The 22,298-nt window shown below is 39.6% G+C and overlaps 6 protein-coding genes and 1 long non-coding RNA gene across 9 annotated transcripts; 2 read left to right on the top strand and 5 right to left on the bottom strand.

Moving 5' to 3' along the window:
• Positions 1-1,552: 1,552 nt before the first annotated feature.
• Positions 1,553-4,972, bottom strand: LOC130702508 (uncharacterized). 3 transcript variants are annotated; one of them, XM_057524189.2, is made up of 9 exons: positions 4,954-4,972; positions 3,952-4,086; positions 3,826-3,890; positions 3,636-3,761; positions 3,048-3,179; positions 2,612-2,695; positions 2,237-2,368; positions 2,051-2,172; positions 1,553-1,980 (listed from the first exon to the last, which is right to left on the bottom strand). In XM_057524189.2, the coding sequence occupies exons 2-9, from the start codon at positions 4,061-4,063 to the stop codon at positions 1,854-1,856; spliced, it is 900 nt and encodes a 299-aa protein (XP_057380172.1). In that variant the 5' UTR covers positions 4,064-4,086; positions 4,954-4,972; the 3' UTR covers positions 1,553-1,853. The 3 variants fall into 3 exon arrangements, with proteins under 3 accessions (XP_057380172.1, XP_059351734.1, XP_059351733.1); XM_059495751.1 differs by lacking the exon at positions 3,048-3,179; XM_059495750.1 differs by lacking the exon at positions 2,612-2,695 and having other exon boundaries at positions 4,954-4,971.
• An 832-nt stretch (positions 4,973-5,804) lies between these two features.
• LOC130702559 (uncharacterized) lies at positions 5,805-7,231 on the bottom strand. The gene is made up of 4 exons (XR_009004347.2): positions 7,020-7,231; positions 6,197-6,278; positions 5,987-6,132; positions 5,805-5,924 (listed from the first exon to the last, which is right to left on the bottom strand). It is a non-coding gene; the product is annotated as an uncharacterized LOC130702559 (long non-coding RNA).
• A 1,341-nt stretch (positions 7,232-8,572) lies between these two features.
• LOC130702503 (sodium/potassium/calcium exchanger 3-like) lies at positions 8,573-11,549 on the bottom strand. The gene is made up of 8 exons (XM_057524176.2): positions 10,540-11,549; positions 10,365-10,466; positions 10,098-10,285; positions 9,867-10,014; positions 9,663-9,788; positions 9,248-9,595; positions 9,089-9,190; positions 8,573-9,026 (listed from the first exon to the last, which is right to left on the bottom strand). Exons 1-8 carry the CDS (start codon positions 10,856-10,858, stop codon positions 8,695-8,697), a joined length of 1,665 nt encoding a protein of 554 aa, XP_057380159.1. The 5' UTR covers positions 10,859-11,549; the 3' UTR covers positions 8,573-8,694.
• Positions 11,550-12,349: 800 nt separating this feature from the next.
• LOC130702439 (protein unc-50 homolog A-like) lies at positions 12,350-13,895 on the bottom strand. The gene is made up of 7 exons (XM_057524108.2): positions 13,651-13,895; positions 13,430-13,581; positions 13,298-13,363; positions 13,112-13,232; positions 12,883-13,022; positions 12,719-12,820; positions 12,350-12,655 (listed from the first exon to the last, which is right to left on the bottom strand). Exons 1-7 carry the CDS (start codon positions 13,779-13,781, stop codon positions 12,513-12,515), a joined length of 855 nt encoding a protein of 284 aa, XP_057380091.2. The 5' UTR covers positions 13,782-13,895; the 3' UTR covers positions 12,350-12,512.
• A 182-nt stretch (positions 13,896-14,077) lies between these two features.
• Positions 14,078-15,104, top strand: LOC130702528 (ER membrane protein complex subunit 7 homolog). Its single transcript, XM_057524212.2, has 4 exons — positions 14,078-14,338; positions 14,412-14,667; positions 14,725-14,799; positions 14,862-15,104. Exons 1-4 carry the CDS (start codon positions 14,124-14,126, stop codon positions 15,000-15,002), a joined length of 687 nt encoding a protein of 228 aa, XP_057380195.1. The 5' UTR covers positions 14,078-14,123; the 3' UTR covers positions 15,003-15,104.
• Positions 15,105-15,662: 558 nt separating this feature from the next.
• LOC130702534 (ras-like protein 2) lies at positions 15,663-17,139 on the bottom strand. Its single transcript, XM_057524219.2, has 4 exons — positions 16,775-17,139; positions 16,351-16,438; positions 16,053-16,264; positions 15,663-15,983 (listed from the first exon to the last, which is right to left on the bottom strand). The coding sequence occupies exons 1-4, from the start codon at positions 16,877-16,879 to the stop codon at positions 15,777-15,779; spliced, it is 612 nt and encodes a 203-aa protein (XP_057380202.1). The 5' UTR covers positions 16,880-17,139; the 3' UTR covers positions 15,663-15,776.
• Positions 17,140-19,583: 2,444 nt separating this feature from the next.
• LOC130702536 (uncharacterized) lies at positions 19,584-21,100 on the top strand. The gene is made up of 4 exons (XM_057524221.2): positions 19,584-19,735; positions 19,892-20,046; positions 20,145-20,352; positions 20,469-21,100. Exons 1-4 carry the CDS (start codon positions 19,672-19,674, stop codon positions 20,555-20,557), a joined length of 516 nt encoding a protein of 171 aa, XP_057380204.1. The 5' UTR covers positions 19,584-19,671; the 3' UTR covers positions 20,558-21,100.
• The last annotated feature ends 1,198 nt before the right edge of the window (positions 21,101-22,298 follow it).

Here is a 22,298-nt window from a genome sequence, read left to right as displayed (position 1 = left end):
GAAACAGAGAGTTCGTTCACAGTTTCTTTTCCACACGCTTTAAGAATTTCGTTTTTTTTTCTCTATAGTCGATGGGTTGACATTGACATTCTTCCTACGTAATAGAGAGGAATAATCTGACCCGTTAGTTATACCTTTAACCTTGGAATTTGAAACAAGATATAAGAACTTTGTAAAAAAAAAAAAATGGAAAAGCGTTAAAAAGAAAAAAAGGTTGATAAACTCATTGTACCCTGGGCCTCTTCCTTTTGTTGCAAACAAGGCGCCGGAAGACCTCAGATTCATGGCGTCTTGTGCTTGTAGGTCAAGAGGATTTTTGCTTAATCAGCATCCCGGTAAAACGAAACGAATTCATACAGTTTTCTTGCTTAATAGCGGGATTGCAACAAATCGTGCGTCACAAACTTGTTTGTCCTCATTTTCTTTTTTCAGCGTTATTCACCGTTTTTGGTACATGGCAGCGGTATTTCGTTGAGATCATTGACAAAACAAACGTATTCCACCAGTTGTTGAGGCTGCCCTGAAACGAAACAAAAATAAACACGAAACCGTTTAAAACATTTTTTTTTTCTGATAAGATGATCTGAACTGTAAAGAAAATTTCTTTCCTACTCTATTGGATGTGACGTTTTTCTCCAGTGAGAATCAGCACCATTATTTATGTTTGGGAAAATACGAAAGTTCGCTGACCATAACGGGTTTTATTCATCCATAGTTTCGTGTCGTGTTCTACTCGAATTGTTTCCAAAATACTTTATAATACTGAAGCAAATAGCCAGGGGTTTTGATTGTTATCTTGCTACACGTCCTTTTCGCCTTTAATTTTTTCGGACTGAACAGCTGTCGTTCACCTTAAAAAAATCAAACCATTTGTTCAATACCCACTTTTATGGTACAGTAATGAAAACAGATTGTTCATCTTAACAATACCATGTTCTTTCGCAGTTAGTGACATACTCTACTGTTGAAATCTCCTGTTTTTTAAAGAAATTGCATCACAGAGTAGCTCGTTTCATAACAATCCCCAAAAATACAAATCTGTGCATCATTGTAGGTTGAGATGAGACGCACTTGAGAGGGACGATAAAATCGACAAGAATAAGAAGGTGGAGGGGGAATAACCAAGTAGACTAACGGTATTTTTCTTTCCTTCTTCACAGACAGGTATACTTTGATAGAAAAAAAAGGATAGTGTATACCTGGGAAATCCTATCCTTCTCCTTCTCCTTATTCCAGCAACCTCATGGCGGTCATTTCCGCGTTCTTCTTTCTCAAACCACAAGAAAACCAGCCAAAAGAAAACTAAAACCTGGAGGCTTTTAAGAAGAACCACAGGTTATTCACCTTTCATCTTCGAGGCATGTCTCTCAGGTGTGTTCGTCTGTTACAACCACCAATCATTACCTCGTGCCTTGTGGTCAAAAACTCTAACAACAGATGTCACTCGGTTCCGAGGTTTATTCTTCTCTTTCAAAGACAACAAAAAAATTAATGTAGGAAATTACTTAACAAGAATTCTTGTGTTGTCCTCTTTTCACCCAGCAAAAGCTAATTGTTTTTAGAATCTTGAAATAATTTATGTGTCTTTTCATTAGCCATTACAATAGCATTAAAAGACGAATGCATAATAATGACAACAAGATTTGCTTAATAGTTTCACATATAATGGACAACGGTTCCAGCCCGTTGAGTGCAACAAAAATTAGATCAAATTCTTTTTCTTTCTTTTCTGTCTTTTGTTGTTGTTTTTTAAATTAGGAAATTAATAAGGGCATCGTTATCGTTTGTTGTTGGGGAAGTTTTAAAAAAAAGAGTATAAAGCTTCAATCAAATAATTAAAGTGTCGTTGTTCCTTAGAGCTCATTGCACTGGGAGTAGATCTGGGCGCAGCTCTCGCCAGTGCGGCCCTGTCGTCCTGCTTGGGTGTAAGCGTCCAATGGGGTGAAAGTCGATTTTTCCAAAAGGTATCCAGCGGCGTATCTACAAAACAACGTCACAAAACATTAATTTTTACTTCTTAATAAAAAAGATGACTATTTTTAGGACGTACGTTCCGAGCTGGCAGAAAAGATATCCGGAGTCGGGAGCGTCACGAGCGCAAGCATTGTTGGCGTCACACATGATACGTTGCATGCAAACCTCATCAGTGGTTTTGTGGGTATCAACGTAACCCTGAATTTTAAAAAATAATAAGATGAATCATGTTACCCAAAAATGTTTAAATAATTTTCATTACCTTCATGATGGTGACGGCGGCGACGGCGGCATCGGAGAATGGGTCCTTGTTTCCGAGGGATCGGGCTTGAGAGCTACGTTGGGAGAAGCTAACCTTCAGGGCATCCATCAAGCTGGAAATCAGCTGAATCAACTAAATGTTTCAGAAAAAAAGGGAAAAACATGAAATTTTAAATGAAAAAACGACAAGCACAAAAATGCAATGACCAATGTCGCATAATTAAAGTCGTTCGTGTGTGATAGGAAAGGTATGACAGGGGATAGATTTAGTCAAGAATATGTTTGTCTAGTATTGTCACGTCACAAGTTTGTTCTTATCCATTCGGCATTTTTGTTTTGAATTATGAATCTACCGTTTTTGAATGGGAACACTTACGTTGCCGGCTTGTTTGGCCAGTGAGGCGACATCGGCCTTCTCTTGACCACCCAAAAAGCTGGCCATCAGAGGCAACAGCAAACCCTACATAAATTTATGATTGACATTTCCACACATGAAATTAAATTATCTTTTTCTTTTGGCTAGTGTGTGTGTTGGGTTACGTGATCGACCGGCAGCGTGATTATTAATAACATTTGAAGCTTTACTCTTTTTGATCATAATATTGTTCTGTAAGTGTCGTAGTGTCGAAGAATGTGAAACCTAATAAAGCCCTTTCCCACTACACAAGCCACCAATTAGCGAGAAACAGAACAGGTAAAAGAAGTGATGATTGAAATGTGGGGTGTTTTGTTATAGATTAAAAAAATAAATAATGGTGGCTGCTTGGTAAGATGAGGCTAAGGTAAGATGATTTGGTTTGATAGTGATATACCTGAGAAAGGGAGGCTGCAGCAGAACCGGATTGGGAATCGGCCTTGTCGAGTCCCGCAGCACCGCCGTTATTCAAAGTGGAGAGCATCAGACGCAGGCCCAAGTTGACCAGGCTCATCCAGTTGAAGCCACCCTGATTGGTTTTTATGTTTTGTTTTGATTTTACGCGAGATGGGGATGGAAGAAAAGACAGACAAGGAAATAAGAGAAATTTGAAAGATGAAAAAGTGCAGTTCTCTCGTTTCTTCTCTAATTTACGGCTAATTAATTTGGAACGTTTTAAAAAAATGAAAACTAATTTGAGAAATAATTGTAAAGATAAGCCAAGAAGTGTGTGTGTCAGATTGTAGCCAAACAAAGTTTTCTTTTCACAGCTGCCTACTTATCCGGAGTCAGTCTGTCCAGCTCTTTGTTTAGCATTTCCTCGAAATCAGACAATCTTTTTATGGGATCCCCAGAAGCCAAGATTATTTTAAAACAAAAAAATAACTAAATAAAAAAGGGAAGAATCTACCAGATGTCTGTCTCTTCTTATTGTGTGTGTACGTGTCTGTTTGTGCGTCTCTTAACATTTGATTGCAGTGCGTACCTGAGCGGCGTTGACTCCAGAGTCGGCTTTGTCGATTCCGCCCGAAGTGCTGCCCAAAAACATTTGGATGAGCATGCCCAAAATGTTGCTCCACTGGAATCCACCGCTGCTCTGCTGTTCAGATGGCTAAACAAAACAGATTTTTCATTAATTCGTTCCATTCTTTTCTAGGTTAGTTGAATGATTATACGGCAATTTCGTTGGTTTCGGTAATCACTTTCTTGTTGGAGTTGGGCTTGACGGCGAATTTCCTACCTGTTACTAAGCACTTTTAGCTTTCATATTCAAATTTTTAAAGATTTTTGAATTGCGTTACCTTGTTCAGCAACTTTGTTGAACAATTGAGGAAGGGCCAAAGCTGGAAGGGCCAATTGCAGGACAATTAGAGCAACGAGGCAGCATCCCAAATTTTGGTGTTGACGACCCATAATGATTTCCTTTATGTTTTAATCTGTTTGGGAATAACAAAAGAAAAGATACGGTTTAGTGTTAAATATTGTTTCGTTTGACAAGAAACAATGTTGTTGACTCGTGCGAAAAATAATGACGTCCAAGTTGCACTTCCGAGTTCATTGAATTTTCAAAAACCCTTCCCTCCATAACCAAGAACCGGAAAAACGAACCTACGACAGCAGATGGCTGATATTCTTCGATGATAGAAATAAAAAAACTACTTGGGTTTATTTCCTTGTTCACCCTACCGAATAAAGGAAAGACGGAACCGATTCCCGTTATGAAGCACTTCACGGTGAGTTGACACAGATATTTTTTTTTTCGCTGCTGGTGCTCGCCGTGTGTACTCCCCTTGGGCTTAAAAAAGTTCTTTCTGGGGTTGCGGAGGATGCGAACGCCTTGCCCTCTTTTCTTCTTTGTGTCACGTGGCTCCCATGGAAAACCATCGAAAAGTAGCCCATACCTCTCCCAATTTCCTCATTTTTTTGCCTCCCGTTAAACAGCTGACTTGAAATTTAGCCACAAAAGAAATGGGATTCTTAAATTCAAAGATGACTCAACTTTACGTCTTGCGAGAATTCAACCTATGCGATGAAAACAAATGACGGAAAAGGTTAGTGACCCAGTCATTTGTTTTAAACAGGAAATACGTAAAATTCCCCATTGTTTGACTTTTACGGGAATTTCTTGATAAATACCGTTGAAAACAAATTGCATCAACACTAAGAGGTCACGAAAAAAGTAAATTCCTCGTTTTCTTTTTTTTAGTTTTAAAAATGACATTTTCCCCTGTAAGATTTCGATTTTTGCTGAGGGGGAACAATTAGTTTGTTTTTTTAAAGTCAATTTATAAATAAAAACTTACCTGACTAATTGAAGAATAAATTCGAGTAATCACGGAGCTGCGTTTGGATGAATGCCGTGGGATTGCGGGATGGTAAATGAACGTTGGCCAAGAGTCGACTCGGTGGTTTTTATATGCCGAGGAAAAGGAGCAACAAGCCGGGGAAAAAGGTTTTGTCTGTTTTGAAAGTCACGTGACTGCCTGTGCTCCAGCAAGTTTCTCGACTCCGCCCATCGAAACGGCAACCCCATTCCTTGCACCTACCAAAACATAAACACACAGAAAGATAACAATACAGTGAGGTTAAAGCAACTTTAATGTGTTTTTTTTCTACATCGACTAGATGTTTTGCACTTGGTCGCGTGGCCAAACTGTTTCCATGTTTTCTCACGGTTTTTTATATCTATAACACCAACCTATATCTATAAACAATAATCTAGACGATGTTCTTCGGGTAATATACGTTACGGTTCTTTTCAGATGAGTTGGAGCTATTAAATAAATTAAAGGCCATCCAATCAATTCAATTTTAGGGCGGCACAACCAGTTGGACCACGAGCGTGTACGTACTAGCAGGGATTCTTTGGACGATGATTTATAATTTACCTGAAGCAAACAGGTTTCGCCAGTGTGTTTAAGAGCAGTATCGGAATGTAGGCCACTAAACTCGAGTTTATGTCATGCTTCCCTATTTAAAGAGAGAGAAAAAAAAATTATGTTCTTGACAAAATGGGTACAAGAGACTTAATTTTTTTTTTTATTTTCCAATGTCATAAATATACTTGATGTGAGCACGGTATAGTGGGGCATCATATGTTACCCCAAAAAAAGGAAAGCTGTTGTTGGCTGTCTATGTATAATCCATTTGCCACGTAATTAGTACACCTGCTACCTGAATAAAGAAGGTAAAAAGAAAAAAAAATCTTTCCTGATTCACGTTTTCCTTCTAGACATATCAATTTCATGTATACGTGTAGTGAGCTTCTTTTCGCCTATAAATGTAATTGAAAGAGAAAATGTTGTTTTACGGATGTTAATTTAGGCCGCCCAATACCTGCAGAAACTAATAACTAGGTGCTCACTACTGCTGGACTATTGGGGTCACGTAGACGTGTAGCAAGCGTATCGGTCATTGGACGGCATCCTCGTGCGTCCCTTTTGGTTCTCTGCTTCACTGCATCAAGGCGTGCGCTGCGTGCACTTGAAAATTGCAAGGGGGAAACGATTATTGTAACGGTGAAAACTGTCATACGTCAAGATTTACCTGGATGATAATATTGTAGACAGAGATGGAGAAAGTGTGCATCTTTCAAACTCGGCGATTGCAATGACGTCAATGGACGAACCTGAAAAGTTACACACAAGAGGATTTCCGCCACTTTCTAAACATCTTTTATGGGTTTTCATCTCGATAAAGTGACCTTTCTAATGCCAGGGAACAAGATCTTCAAATTCATAATCGGATTGGACAACGGCAAATGTTTTACGGAAAACGTTCAAATCAGTTTGACCGAAACGATAAAAATAAAAGAAAAAATAAGAACGGGGCAAAAAGCAGTTACCGGAAAAATGCAACGTGGACAAATCACTGAAACTGAGAAACGAATAATTGTGTAACTAACGGATAAATAACAAGCCAAAATCCCAAAGCAGAAATGTCCAGTTATGTTCTAACCAGCTGATTTAATAGCTAACGAAAATACATTCTTTTGTTTTAACTTATTGGGTTCGCTAGTTTCACAATCTACAGGACAATCAAACTGTAGTTGGATTCAAATCAAAGCTATGATCAATTTTTCTAGTTCTACCAGGCTCATTTCAAATCAATTTTCATTTGCCTTTAGATACAAAAATAAACTGATCCCGTATAAACCCGCATCTGCTATCACGAAAGTACCATAGTTACACGGAGCAAATTTCATTCACAATTGCAATGAAAATCCGTTAGCACTGTCCAATAGACAATCCCAAGTTCGGAAGAGCCACTCTCTCACCAGCATGTCGAGGGGCCATTTCGTGTCGACATAACGGCACACTAGGGCACTACTATTTCCTAATTACACGGAAAGACATTTTCTCTCACTCACCTTTGTATCCATACGCCTTATTGCACGACTGCCTTTGCAACTGGTTCATCACACTCGTTCCAAAATGGTTTTTCTTGAAAACGACAAAGAAAGCAAGAGTACAATTGCCTCGTGGTGTGAAAACTGCACCGAATGACCAGCAGACGATATTTTGTCAAGGACATCTAGAGGAGAAAAGAATCGGTTGGCATTTTTGAGAAAATAAATTGACGAGAAAAAATGATTCGAGAAACGTTTCAAAGTTGACAGATATTTCTAGTAACAGTATTTTATATACCTTTTGACTCCAATCGTTCATGACCGTTTTGCATGACAGAGCTTTGGCTGTTTTTTTAACGGTTGTTCTTTCAGAATGTCGCACGCCAGGAGTCAGCAAGTAGAAAAACGTGCTGATAGAAGAACAGCGTGTACACCCAAAGCAAGGTTTTCTACAGCGTAGTTTCACGCTCAAATTAAGACTTTAATTATTAGTCTGGAAGGGATTGTTGCCAACTGTTGCTCCTCGAGGGCGTAATCACGGGTAGTTTTATGCTTTCTTGCAAAGACGTCGTGATTAGACGACCTCAAGTTATAGGTGGTTCGCCACATCAGAAAAAGAGGCATTGTATAAAAAACCAACAACTAGAGTGTGTTTTTCTGTAGCATTCGGAAAATTTTGGTCTGTGAACAAACTAATAACGGGAGTGGTTGGAAGTCGTCTGCACAAGAAAATGTAATTTGCAGTTATCTTTAGAAAGATTTTGCTTGATTTTCACACTGTAATCCTACGTGTGGCGTATGGAACCTTTTACCTCTATTTACTTTTTCTTTCTTTTCCCTCTCATTTTTCCTTTATGCTATATTGGCCATCTAGTGGCTAAGCTGGAATTGTGTATAAAAAAGTGTGTTAAACGGCGCTCCAATCAATATTTCAAGTTCATAAATAGCGCCAATAAAGCCATCTATCGTCGAATTTGGCGTTGAAAAGGCATCTACTGGTAGCTTACGAATACTGATTGCACAATATTATTACGACATATGAGCCGTACGTGTGTTTGCAACGTACACAACAAAAATTGAATGATGGCATGTTTTTGCTAACAAAAAAGGTAAAGAAATACAGTCTTCAAGTTACGGATCTAAATTTAGAACTAAATCATTTTGGCTTTCTCAATTCGATCTATTCGAACATAGATTGACGAACCAATAGTGGTAAAAGAGCAAATTTCAAGAACGTTTTGACAGATGCTGAGAAAAATAATTTGTAAACAATTATCGTAATTACCTAACTGCATCTACGCGTCACCAAAATGTACTGTCTACAATGGCTGCTTCCAGTTCTTTTGATTCCCAAGCCTATCAACCCGCTACTTCTTTATAACCATGCTGTCTTCATGGTGCTCTATCTGGCTGGGTTCTTTCTCGAGCGTCAGCCTTGTACAATTTGCTCACTGGCCTTTCTAGTGGCCCTCTTCCTCCTCTGCTACAGTGGGCTGGGTTGGTGTGTCTTTTGGGATTCTGATTGTGACACTGTGCGCTGTGGCGAGAGCTTGTGATCCATGGGAATGATACTCTTTGACATTTTTAACCTTGTGTATTGCATTCGTAAACCAAGTGACCCTAACAGAAGCAAATATATCAGCGATTTGGGTGCTCAAGCAAAACTTTTAGTTACTGCATTCATCTAAATAATATACTAACATGGGGGTGCATTAACTGGCATGAAAACATTCATTTCAAAGCAGCCTGCCAGAACTAAGAAAGCTATGTACGAAATCAGTAAAATTGCACCTATCTTCCTATCAAGAACAAACTTGTTGAAGGCTATGGCAAAGTAAAGCACCAAAATGGTGCAGAACAGCATCAAGACGCTATAGACGACTCCGCCAGAGTTAATTGCCACGAAATTACCATCGGCGGGGTATTCGGGCATAACGGCCGCCTTTATAAGCCAAGGGAGACCCATGCAGATAAGGATGTCGAAGGTGTTGGAGCCAACAGAGTTACTGATACCCATGGAACCTTTACCTGTGTTACGATACAAATCATTAGCTTTCCTCTGACAAAGTCTAACTTCAGAAAATATATACCTGCACGGGCTACCACGACGGCGGCCACTCCTTCCGGAACACTTCCACCTGCTGCGAGGAACGTGATACCCATGGCTGAATCCGGAATCCCCAAAGTGTATCCTACAATGAAAACTAAATTAGCATCTGACAATGAATTAAAGCATCAAGTAAATGTACCGATGACAGTGATGAACCAAGCAACGAGATAGGATAAAGTCCCAATCCAAAGGATGCAAATAAAGAATGCTAGCGGATACGTCCGTCGCCATTTTTTACCACGACGAACGTCCGGAATCGTCAAGAAGAATATCAAATTGCCCAGCCACATGACGTACCAATAGAGTTTCGTCGAAAACGAGCCTTCAGGAGGCTGAAAAAATTTAACTGGACCATCCGGTTCGTCTTCAATAACAGCAGCGTTTTGTGGCTCCGGCGATGGGGATCCCCTATCCTGCAAAGCCGGACACTCAGCGTCACTCAATTCAATTTGCTCTTTCGTAATGCTTGAGGATCTTTCAGCGACGCCTAATCGAACCGCATAAAGTAATGAATTATGAATAATCCAACAGAATCTCTTCATTCAAATTAAGACCTGATTGCATGGCAGTTTGTTCGTCCTTTTCCTTAATTTCATTCTCATTTTTCTTGCCGCAACAGCTTTGAAATTGCATAATAAATGCGTTGGCCCATCGTTCCAAAGTTCGATTACAAAACATGACTAAAATGATAAAAGGAATAAAGAGTCGGTATTATAACGCTTTTACAAGCCAAAGCCGCTGTTTAAGTTGATAATAACCTGCTAGAAAAACGCCATAGCAAAGGACAAATATCATAGCTTCCCACCAGAAAATCCGATTATCCGACACGACGACAGCCAATCCAATAACGATGGAGCCATAGATTGCGCAGTCGCGTGTAAGTGGCCACCAATCCAGCGGGACGGCCTATTTGATTGCATTAAATACAAAGCCATGTTTTTATCATTTTTTTTTTTTTTCAAAACTACGATTCTCTTTGTTCGCCTTACAAAGCCGGTAAATAATCCACAGCAAGCGGGTGCAGCTAAGATGTTGAACGCGGCCGAGCCGACAATAGTGCCGACTCCAATATCTCCTTGCGTGATGAACGTGCCAACAATATTAATGAACAATTCCGGCGATGAAGTTCCAATGGCCATAATAGTCGCTCCGGCTACATCAGGGCTCATATGCAATACTATAAATATTTAAATGAAATATTAAAAGAAACATAATTTAATTAAATGTTTTGTGTATAATTAAAAAGCGCAAATTACCTTCGGCGATGATTTCCAGGGATGGGACGAAATACTCGTCGATGACGACTCCAATCATCAGCATGGTGTAAATACAGAGGATGAAGTGGACAACGACACCGCCTACGGGAATAATTTTAAATACAGAATAAATTAAACCACGACCTCTAACATTTGCCTTTGAGATATAAATCACCTTTTTGGCGCTGTTCTTGCGTAAACATGTCAGGCGGAAAGTCCTGGATCGTTGGTTCCGTACAGTTGACGGAAAATCCATCATCATCCACGTCTTTGGGATCCCCAATCGATTCATTGCGGTTGGGGGACGATTTGATTTGCTCGTTATCGGGTTTATTGGGATCGTGCAAAGGATAACGTTCGTAATAAACACCCGTACCGTCATCCACGTGGTAGGAGACGGCCGGTTGAGATTGCAATGTAACAACACAAACAACAACTACAAGAACAACTAAAACGGGGCACTTATTCGCTCGCGAAGGATTCCCGCACACCATTTTTGACGACCAGACCAAGGTAAAGAGAAACAAGAAAAGGAAATATATCTGATCAAAAGAACTGGTTATTGTTATAAAAAGAAAGGACAGAAGCGAATGATACCGATAAGAGATGTACAAGTAGAAAGAAAACAACTGGTTCAAACAGAGTTGAAAATAAATAAAGGAAAATCAATCAATGAAACAAGGAGCGCTTTGATACTGAAGTTGTTTCAAATGGAAATCATAAGGCTCCTTGACATGGGTGCGGGAATCCTGGATGAGATGGAGCTTAAAGCGTACCACCATTTATGTGTGACTCTGCCACGCAGAGAAGGGAAAGAGCAAAGATTCCTGGCGATGAAATGCCACAATCAAATTGCTTAAAAACGAACGATCCAACAGTTTCTCTTCGTTAGTGCCTTTAGGGTGTTCATTCATGTGCCCTTTGGATGAAAGTGGCACATGGAGGATTCACACGTACACGAGACACGAGACGTACGACCAACTAGCTACGAGTTTCGCACGGCACTGACTGTCGTGTTGAATAAAACGGGACTCGGGGCATTGAACACATTGACGCAAAAGGAAGCCTTTCTCGGTATCGATCGCATGGCAACGCTGCTAACCTAAGACCATTAACTGATGCGTGACGTCAACAAAATTCTATATTTAAGCGAACATTCTGTTTACTTAGGCAGATTTTTGTTTTTCTGCGTCCAAATTGCACCAATCTACCGGAGTCCTGGAATTTGCAACAGGTTTGAAATGGAAAAAAGAAAAAATTGCCAGTCATGGTTGGTGGGGTACGTGGTCTACGTGCTCGTGAATGAGATATGACGGTTAAACAAAGGAGTTGGAGGAAGATCGAGTCATATGTTCAGTTCATGGTGACCGTACACTAGGAGAAACCGGTGGGTCGTTAGGACAACGGGATGCTGACACACGCGGCAGCATAAAAACATGCATCTATTCATCATTACGAACGTTACGAAATGAGAACACGAAAATAAAGGGATTCCAAGGGACCTTTGTTGCGAGCTTATCAGGATACGAGGCCAACATGATAAAGAATGTAATGACCCTGAAACCTTCTTTCTTTTCACGTAGAATTTCGGTCGAAGTTTAAAGTTAGTTTCCCGTGTTTGTCAGGAGCGAATGAGTCTCGGACTGGCATGAATTCAATAGCAATTTGTGAAATAATTGGACTCTATTGAACGATTCGAATGCATCGTTAAGGATTGAAACTAAAATTAAACGCTCCATGGTTACGCATCAACAAATCTTCAATACAAAACACAAGATCCGAAGGTAGCAGATACGCGTACAACTAGAGCTGTCGAGATGCAGGCTTCGAAAATGCCTCCTAGCAACGGAACCGAACAATATCGGAAATCAATCCATTAATCATATTATTGGACGGATAGTTGAGGGTCATGTACCGTCCAACGATTCCTGACAAGCGTGGCTGACGTTTACCAATTCCCTTAGATAGGTGCATCTTCTCCGAACGTGGGTAAACGTCTTTATTTTTTTGTTAATGTTAATACAGTATTTTGACGTTTAACAACAACAGACGGAGGGAAAAGCGACCACAGTTGTTGTTTCACGCAAACAACGGAATATATGGAGAATCAAAGATGAAACACAAAAATAAACGGAGACGTACTTTTTTTCAGATGACGTGGACTCGGGCGTGATAAAAGTTTATCAGCGTATGTGTAACGTTCCAATTGCATGCCAGACTGACGACGTAGATCAAGAACAACACGGTGAACGGATAGAGAAGTCCGCGGGTCTTGTGTAGAATGGGTAGAGCTGTAAAATCATGTAAACAAAGAATGGTGAACGGTTCTTTTTGTAACAACTATGGGTACTCACAACTGTATCCAAGGAAATTGATATAGATATAATAGCCAACAGCAATCAGCCAAAGGGTGTTTCCAACAAACGTCGCGGAATACCAATCTTGGCTGATAAGAACTAACAAAAGAAATTCAGGTATTCAAGATCAATTCGGCTTTTCAGATTATCTTAACACGTACCATGGTACAACATAGACTGAACAACGTGTAAGATGATCAGTGCCGGAAAGTAGGCGTTCAGGTGAACGTCAAACGCATAACCCCACTCGACATCTTCACCTCTGACATTGGGTTTCATCAGCAGCTTATTTGCCACCAGCCTAAAATTCAAATGAGAATACATTTGACATTAATATGAAACTGAAAGTCTATTTTTCTAAATCCAATATTAGAATTTAGATTTAGTTACCACATGGCTGTTGCAATCCCTGCTCCAACTAGAAGGCAGTCAATAAAAATGGTGTACGTGAGAAATTTGAAGAAGCTGAAAATTGACAAATCCAAGAAAAATGCCAACACCATTGATGAAACTAAAAATGTCAAAAGAGTAAAATCAATTAAAATCTTCAAATTTAAAGCAAGGCAATTAACTTACAACATAGCCACATTGCTAGCAACACCAAAAATGCTGGGTCATCTCTTGCAAATTGGGCTTTAGAACCTGCGCAGAAAGATGGCAATTGTAGAGACTATTGGTATACAAGTAGATAAACAGAAAGCAATTTACTTTTTCTGTAATGAAAATTTCTGTAGACTTTTTGTGGAGAAATAAAGAGGTAAAGCATTTGCCAGAGAGCATATTCGAAATCCATTTGCTGAAAGTGGCAAAGCTTTCTTATAAATTTGTATCGTTTTGCTGCAGCTGAAAGGCATCCTGTTCTGCTTGAAATAAAATAGATCGTTGAAACCTTTTCGCGGTAGTTGACATGTTTATGTTTAAAGAAAGACCTCAAATTTGCAGGGGACGGTAAAGGGGATGGACCTCTGAAAGAAGCTGGGTGGACGTAATGACTGGCGCCCGAAGTGTCAACGTAAGCTGGAGACGTCGCTCTACTGCCTTGTGTTGGTTGTTTATACATATTCTTGCCACGCCAGACTAATTTCTTTTAGAATTATTCTGCTAAAACAAATATTACTTTAGATTTCGTTCTTCCTCTTCTCCAACAACATCGTATGGCTTTATCTCGTCTGCTGGATTCAGAAATGTTACCGTTGAATACGTGTCATTTTGAATATGCAATAACTATATAATAGACCGTCGCTAAAACCTTTTTTATAGTAATAAAAATTTTGTCAATACGTTTCCGCAAATATAACACTTGTTTTAAACCATCTGGAACAAAAAATTTGGTACCGGTTAAAGGCGACAATGTTGTAAGATGGCGGCGTTTTATTATTGATTTTGACAGCAAGTTTTCGTCATGAAGTTATCAGTTGATAGCACGCTTCTCTCCACATTAATTGTTTGCTTATCTTTTTTAATATGTGTTAAAAGTAATGAGGGTGAAAATAGTAAAGAATGGTTTAAAATTGAGGGTAAAGTTCAAGCTCCAGATGCCTGGGCTAAGTTGAATCCAGACTGGAAATTGCATACAGATGTATTAATAGACGGTGGCGAATATAGAGCGTTTCTTAGGTAACGTTGTTTTATTTGGCTTTTCCCGTGAAATCCCATTTTAATTGTATGCTATTTTTATCAATTTTTCTAGGGATGATGCCTCATTTTCAGTCAGTGTGCCGAGTGGTTCATATGTTGTGGAAGTGTCCAACCCATCCATTTACTATGAACCTGTAAGAGTGGATATTAATTCTAAAGGGAAGTTTCGGGCCAGAAGAATTAATCATGTTCAGCCCAGCGCTGTTAGTCAGATTACTTATCCCTTGAAGTTTAAACCTGGAATGCCTTATCGTTATTTCCAGCAAAGGGAGCAATGGAGAGTCACTGATCTCCTCTTCTCCCCTATGGTAAAACAAAAATAAGTCTACCTTTTCCATTTGGCTAATATTTTCATGTCTGAACAGGTCCTGATGATGTTCCTTCCATTGATTCTCATATTCATTTTGCCTAAAATGATGAATGATCCAGAAACGAGAAAGGTATCCTTTGGCATAAACGTTATTAATTTTCAAGTCCTAAAACGATTCTCGCTCCCAACTAGGAAATGGAAAACATCCAAATGCCTAAATATGAGATGCCTGAGATGAGTGAGATGCTGACATCGCTATTTGGAGGTGGCGATGCCGCCAAAAAGACAACGAAAAGCAGTGGCAGCAAGCAGGGCGTGGTCAAACGCAAATAACATGAAGAATATCAGTCATGTAAAAAAAAAAAAATAACAATAAAAGCTAAACAAATTCAATAAAAAAAAGCAATTGTGAATGAAAATATAGTGTGAGAAGGGGCTAACAAGGCTGCCATTGTATTTTTTTTGTCTTTTGTTAATTCAATTAACAGCATTCTTTGTCGAATCAGTCAGCAGAAGAGGAACGGGACAGCTCTATACACGAGAGTGATAGACAAGAGGCAGAAAAAAAATAACATCGTTGTTATATCTTCCAATTAAAAAAGATAAAGAGGAAAAAAAAACGAACCAACGTCGAGTTCGAAAATAGTCGAGTTAAATGGGAGAGGGGTCTAGATCACACAGCTACTTTAGTTCTTTTTTTTTTTGTTTAATGCAAACAAAATTTTTGATTGCCACGTCGTCAGCTCTCAAAATTCTCTGAAGCTTCTTTTAGTTATAGAACAGCTGCAAAATTATTTTCCTTTTTTTCTGTTGAAACATTGAAAAGGAGGCGGTGGGCAAAAAGAATCAACATCGAAGAATATATGTGAAGAAAAACGTTATCTGTGCGGATTTGGCAATCACTTGAGGACATTTTCCGTTTTTTTTTCTTTGCGCGCGCGACTGTCTTCAAGGGAGGATGAAGAGGGAAATTAAGCGACAAACTTTTCTTGATTTCTTCAGGCTGCACGATTTGAACGAAGAGATGGGGGGGGGAGTAGAGGTAAAACGGGAGAGGGGACAGTTGATTGTGAATTTCTTTTAACGTTTTCGTTTTGTTGCTTTGTGTTACAAGAGCATACACATCTTACGCCGTTTGCGTGCTTGACGTTGGTCCTTGCTAGACGTGAGCGGCCGTTCTAGAGCTTGGAAGCGACGAATGAGCCGAACCAGCTCGTGGAAGGCTAGGTCTACGTTCATTCGTAGCTTGGCCGAACATTCCAGGTAGGGAACTTTGAGCTGGCGGGCGAGAGAGTGGCCCTCATCCGATGAGACCTGTACGATTACAAAGTCGTAATGAATGAACAAGTCTTTTAGAGGAGGACTTTCAAGATGATTTCATACCATTCTTTGGTGTTGGAGATCCGCTTTGTTGGCTACCATCAACATGGGGAACTCGTCGCGATCTTTGACTCTGAGAATCTGCCTGTGGAGACGAGGCAATTCGTCAAAGGAAGAACGATCGGCGACCGAGTAGACGAGCAAGAATCCTTCACCGGAACGCATATATTGCTCCCTCATGGCGCTGAATTCTTCCTGACCAGCAGTGTCCAAGACTTTAGGGGAAAAGGAGGCACCACGTAGAGGTTAAAATCAATTTTAAAAAATTTTACGTTAGCTGATTTATGAAATGAAAACTCACTGTCTAATTTAGCGACGACATCGTCAATGACGCACTGCTTGGTGTAAGAGTCTTCAATGGTGGGATCATAGTCTGTCACAAAGTAGCTCTGAAAAACAAACAAGGCCAAGTGTTACCTTATATGGTCAGGCAACAGGTTAGAGTATCGAAAACAATCTCCAGACATTTTGTTTTAAACAACTGCATCGACTGAGGATAGCAAAAGTCCAAATTCAGGCTGTGATCTGTTTCTCAGATATCGGTGCATGCTAAAGTAAACAGGAAACTTGTGGGCTGCTGATATGATGCTGTGTGGGAGAAGAATGGGCTTGCACTTAAAAGGTCAAAGGGAGGTGGTGTGAAACAGATGCGTCAACATCCGAATGGTCACCACAAACGCCTTTTTGTTTGTCGTTAAATGGCAGCAAAAATGTTGGAATCTTACCTGAATGAATTGGATGGTGATGGCCGATTTTCCAACGCCTCCCCCGCCCACGACGACGATTTTATAAGTTTGCGCTACACTGCTTCGATCGCCCGGCTTCGACATGATGACAGGCGTCCAGCGGGGGTGTACAAGTAGCTGGCAATCAAAAACCCCCCAAAAAAACAACAACTATTTTTGTTTTTAATCTATCACAATGATTCGTTCAGCTATACGTGGGGACAGGTCGAAACAAAAACAACTGCCTTCCTTGACTGGACGTGGTGTCAAGGGAGAGAGGGGACAAGGGAGGGATCTTGAATTCACAGTGGCTTCTCCTGATCTGTCCGTCTTCTGTTTTGCCAAGCCAACATGGCGGCAACGCGCAGTCTAAAAAAGAAAAATCAAAAAAGAAAAAAGAAAAAAAAAAAAAATTCAGCCTCTGGGCTTGTTTGCTCTGACAAGGGCGGCTCCCCCCTCTCTCTCTCTCTCGACGTTACGTCCCTCCGTTCCTTTTTTTCTTAAGTATAAATAACTCTCACTGGAAATAATAATAAAAAAGAAAAGACGGGCAGTTTGTACACTTATGTAGTTCTCCCTCATTCAACCTTGTAGTTAGAGCGAAAAACCTCAAGGCAAAAGAACTTTTTCTCTTCACACTCCAGTTCTTTTTCATTTTTGGTGTGTCGACGACGGTCTGTACTAAAGGGCCGAGGGAAATCTTCTCTAAACATGTACAACATCTGGAGACGTGCCAAAAGAACGGACATTCTGTCGCTCTTTCATCTCGACCCCTCGTGTGTTTTTATTTCCCTTCTTTTTTACTTAAACAGAGTTGCTTGCTCAGTTTTATTTTAGCGCCCAGTTAGTAAAGAACATTCTTTCCATATCGTCTGCTAGTACGCGCACGCTCGAGATTATTTTTGTTTTTGAAATACAAAAAACAAGAGGAATGTTTTTGGTTTTTTGGTATTTCACAGAGATATTTCATTCTGCCCTTTTCCCCCCCACCTCTTCTTAGGGGAAATTCAATGTAAATAGCCATAAATCGCGTACGGGATTAATGAGTCAACACGTAACGAGTAAAAAGAGTAAAAAACCTATACAAAAAAAAATAGGTGGGTGGAGTTAATTGATTTGTTGGCCGATTTACAATGACGTATTTCGCGAGTGAATTACACGCCAAGCTGCGAAATTATCATTTATTGGATTCGATCTTTTTCAATGTCCAGCTGTGGAGTACGTGCAGGTTCAATGTAGACACAAACACTGATTCAGACAGGGCTATTTATTTACGGGGGCGGACTAATTCAATTCCGGCACTATACAACAAAAAGTTAGACCGCATTTTTTTTTCTAGAAAAAGTTAGGCCGTCAATTCAGTTGGAACACTAAACTTTTACGTTTGTTCCAAAAACTTTGCAAATGCAATGAATAAATTCTCCTCTTTTTTTAAGGGAAAATCAACAAGGAAAATGCCGTAAAGAGATTAAGACTTACACACGAGCTTGACAGGCTAACGTTCTCCAAGTGACTAACTCTAGCAATAAGGAAAAAGCAAAAGATTCGTTGTGAAAAGCAATCAATATTACGGCCGGAGAAAACATTAAGTTTAGTGTTTTGAAAATGCAACGATTTATCAGTCAGACGAGAATCACTTCCCCAATCGAAGCAGAGAGAAATGCCCTACCCAGGAAGATCTAATTATCGTCTGCCCTACAGTAGCAGACGACCGTGAATTCTTCAGACTGAAAGAATGTCAGGTATTTGCAACCTCTGCGCACTTTGACACGCCCAACATTTTTGTTTTTGTCGAAGATAACCGAAGAAATAAGGGACAAACGTCTCGTTTCGAACGTTAATCGACGTAGGTTTTGGTACGAGTTGAGTCTAATCTTATGTGTTATCAATCTCTTTGCCCCGTGGGTGAAATTCTTTTCGGCTTCCTTTTAAGTTTTTTTTTTCATGGCTTTCACGTCATGCTTATATCCTTGCGGGACGTCATTGAACTTTAATGAGACATTCTCCCATAGAGTCAAAACATTCAAAAATCGTTAAACTTTAAACTATAATTTATTCATTAAAAACCAAAAAAAAAAATTTGTTTCTTTTTTAAACTAAAAAAAAAGTTGGTAGAATTCGTTCAATATCGACTCACATAATTCAAAATTCTATAAAAAGCTTCGAAAAAAAAAAAACAAACGATGGGCCATTCATTTTGCTTTAGTGCAGCGATTTTTCCCAAAAAGCTTCCTCCGCCCCATGTTTTACATATTAACTTTAAACGGACCCTGCGCCCAATAAAAAATGGTCATCCCCTTTGACTGCTGCTACAGTCTAATGAAGAAAGTTTTTTTTTTTTGTCGTTAAACTATAACGGTGTAGGTATTCTCCAGGCTTTTTTTTTATTTGATGGGTTTACCATGTTGGGAGGGCGGATTAAGAGCGCGCAATATTGGGTCCTGCGCGTGACAAACGAGTCCATGTCGATATCGCACCAACCGCCAAAAGAAAATTATTTTGTTTTTGAATAAATGTCAACACTCTCTTGTAGCTTCAACGCACATTAAATATATACCAGAAGAACCTTTTTTAAAATTTACTAAACCCAGAAAAAGAAAAAAAAAAGCAAATTCAATATCGGAGTACACGCGGGAGATGTGTACCTGTTGCGCAAGCTAAAAAGGATCCAAGCATAAAAAAACACAGACGAAAAAAATGCTGGCCAATGGGATTGATCTTTAGAAACGCCCCCTTTTTCCTGCTACCGCCGGAAGATTATAAAAACGGAAGTTTGATACGATCCGGGTAGTGAGTAGATAGCGTACTGAGACACTACCGGGGACGTCACACACACACACATACAAGCGTCCAGGAAGCTAAAAAAGAATCTTTGATCTCTGTTACTAACGACAAATATGAGGATCGCCGTGATTCAATTGTTCGTCCTATTCGTGATCTACTTGGCTACCTGCGATGCTGGTATACCACATTTCTTTTTAGCCATCGTTTTATATTATTTTTTTTTTCAGGAGTTCAAAAAAAAACGGGGGTTGCTTCTTATTCTCGGATATAATAATGATTTGTTTGACCCAGGCTATACAGAGCTTTTCTTATTTATGCGGGTCTTTTATTCAGCCGTGCCGCAGATTCTCAAGTCGCAATCGCTGATCCCTTTCCCGCGGGTCGGTCGCTCCCGCTCCGCGTTCATCGCCAACGCCATCGGCAGTAGCGCAAGAGGAACAATGCTAAACCTTGGCAGCAACAACAACAACAAGCCTAGCAACTGGATGGTTGGTTACAACTTTTCATCACATGGTCAGTGCGCTCATCGTTTTTCTTAATTACCGCACGTTTCTTTATTCATCCCCCCACCCACCTCGGCGTGAAGAATAACGTGGATCTCACAGTCAAGCGGCATCTGATACCTTTCCCGCGGGTCGGTAAACGCCAGTCGCTCATCCCGTTCCCTCGTGTCGGACGCTCCCGTTATTTCGGCCAGTATCCCAGCCGTGACGACGAGGCAATGCAGCAACAACTGGCCATGTCCGACGAGGATTTTCAAGCACCTGCCCTGATATTATCCAATGACATTTTAGGTAAGCGAGTTCTACTCTCAATCATTTACAAAAGAGGCAATCGACGTATTTGGACTAGCGGTTGGTCTATTTCTGTTGCTCTGATAAATAACGAGGAGATCTCGGGAATCACGCAGGTGGAGTTAATAATAGACGAGTCCATCCCGATGAACAGGCCGTGTTCATTCCACGTCCATGGATGACCAGTCAAGAGTCGGATGAATAAATTATCCACAAATATCTGGCATATTCGAAGAAAAAATCGAATCCATTTGCCCTGCTGATCTCGATGTTATCTATAATCTATTCCTATTTAAGTTTAACGACGCGCATTAAAAACAAAAAACACACAAAAAAAGCAATTATCTGCGTCCATTTGAATAGCCTCAATAAGAGGATGGAGTTAGATTTTAATGATTTAAACAACAAAAACAATCAAAATTTTGACCTACGCTAACCAAATGATTTAATTCTAAAGAAAAGACGCATATTTATTTAATAATTATCAAACATTCCTGTTGACGTAACGACTTTTTTCGCTGTAAAGATATTTCATTTTGAGGCGGGGTTTTTATTTTAAAACGAGCAAGGTAAAAGAAAACAATTGAATTCTAATGAATGTATGGGGTAAGGACAGTTGTGTCTAGTCAATACTAATCAGAAGATGGATCTCATTAATACGTGTGCTTCATTGGCATCTGCATTGTACGAAATGTCGAGCTTGGAAAATGTAATACAAAATCGAAATTCTCAAACGACGAGCAAAAAATGACACGTTCCATTTTTGTTTTCCTCAAAAGAATTAATTTTTTTACAGAACTAATTCAATTAAAAGCGTTAACCGCATTAGTTTTGGAGTTACAGAGTATTTTTTTTTCTTCAAAAAGTAAACGTCATTCGAGAGTAATAAATATTTAACACTTTGCATCTAGCTGCCTGCGTGAGCAACTCGTCCAAAAAAGGAAACAGCAAAGGTAAGCAACAGTTGAATAATTTAACGATGGACATGCGATTTGCATCGTAAACAAAGAAAAAGAGATCGATGCATATGCCGTAATAAATCAGCATCCGGGCTCGATGTGAGATCATATAAAAAAACCTGGCAAAAATATTTCGTGCGTTTTTAAAACTCACGCCGACTATACAAAACGATCGCCCACGTAAAAAAAAGTATGGCTTTAAAGTTTTGTTTAAAAAAGCCTTCCGCATTGACTTTGTAATTTTGTCTTTTACTTATACATGATCAGTCATCGTTTAGTTTGTCTAGACAATGTAACAGACAGAGTTCGCTGACTTTGACGAATGACGTCAAAATACAAATCGATGTGTTCGACTTGTATTGTGGTCGTCATACCTCATAAAAATCTTTTGGCTATAATAAAAAAGCTTATTGTCAATGCTAATACCAATTGAGCTGGCCTCTTTCTGTTCGGGTCAAGTAAAAATAAAATTACTAAAACAATTAGAAGAAATTCTGGCTTTGACCACAAAACTCACACATGGGACAGTGTTTTTAAAGGCTGTTTGAATGAAAATGTCTGCTTTGCTCTGCAATAAATAACTGAACACAATGCCAGTCCTAAACGATGTGGAGTGTCTGACGATTTCGGCGTTGCTAGAGGAAGCTCGACAATTATGTAAAGGTCACTTGGATAATTTAGAGATAACAAATGATTAGGATTATACGGCTGGCATAATCATTATCATTGCTCTTCGTTAAGAAGCTCTCCATTATCACAACGTCATGTTTAGTTTGCGTCAAAGTTTTCCTAAAAAGACGATTTACGAATAGTCAACGCTAGATGTCTCTAGTACAAGAACTTCAAAAAAAAAAGCAGACAAAAAATTTCAGCATCAATTTGGTGATTGAAAGAAAACATGTTTCGACAGTACTCTTGTCGTGAACCGTTAAAGCAAGTTGCTGGGATACCAAAACTAGTCAATGTACACTTGATCTAACTGGCTCT

This window comes from Daphnia carinata, chromosome 6 (assembly GCF_022539665.2).
Source record: "Daphnia carinata strain CSIRO-1 chromosome 6, CSIRO_AGI_Dcar_HiC_V3, whole genome shotgun sequence".
NCBI classification, from domain to species: domain Eukaryota; kingdom Metazoa; phylum Arthropoda; class Branchiopoda; order Diplostraca; family Daphniidae; genus Daphnia; species Daphnia carinata.
The sequence above is the reverse complement of the archived record's forward strand: the minus strand, read 5'-3'. Positions and strand labels throughout refer to the sequence as shown.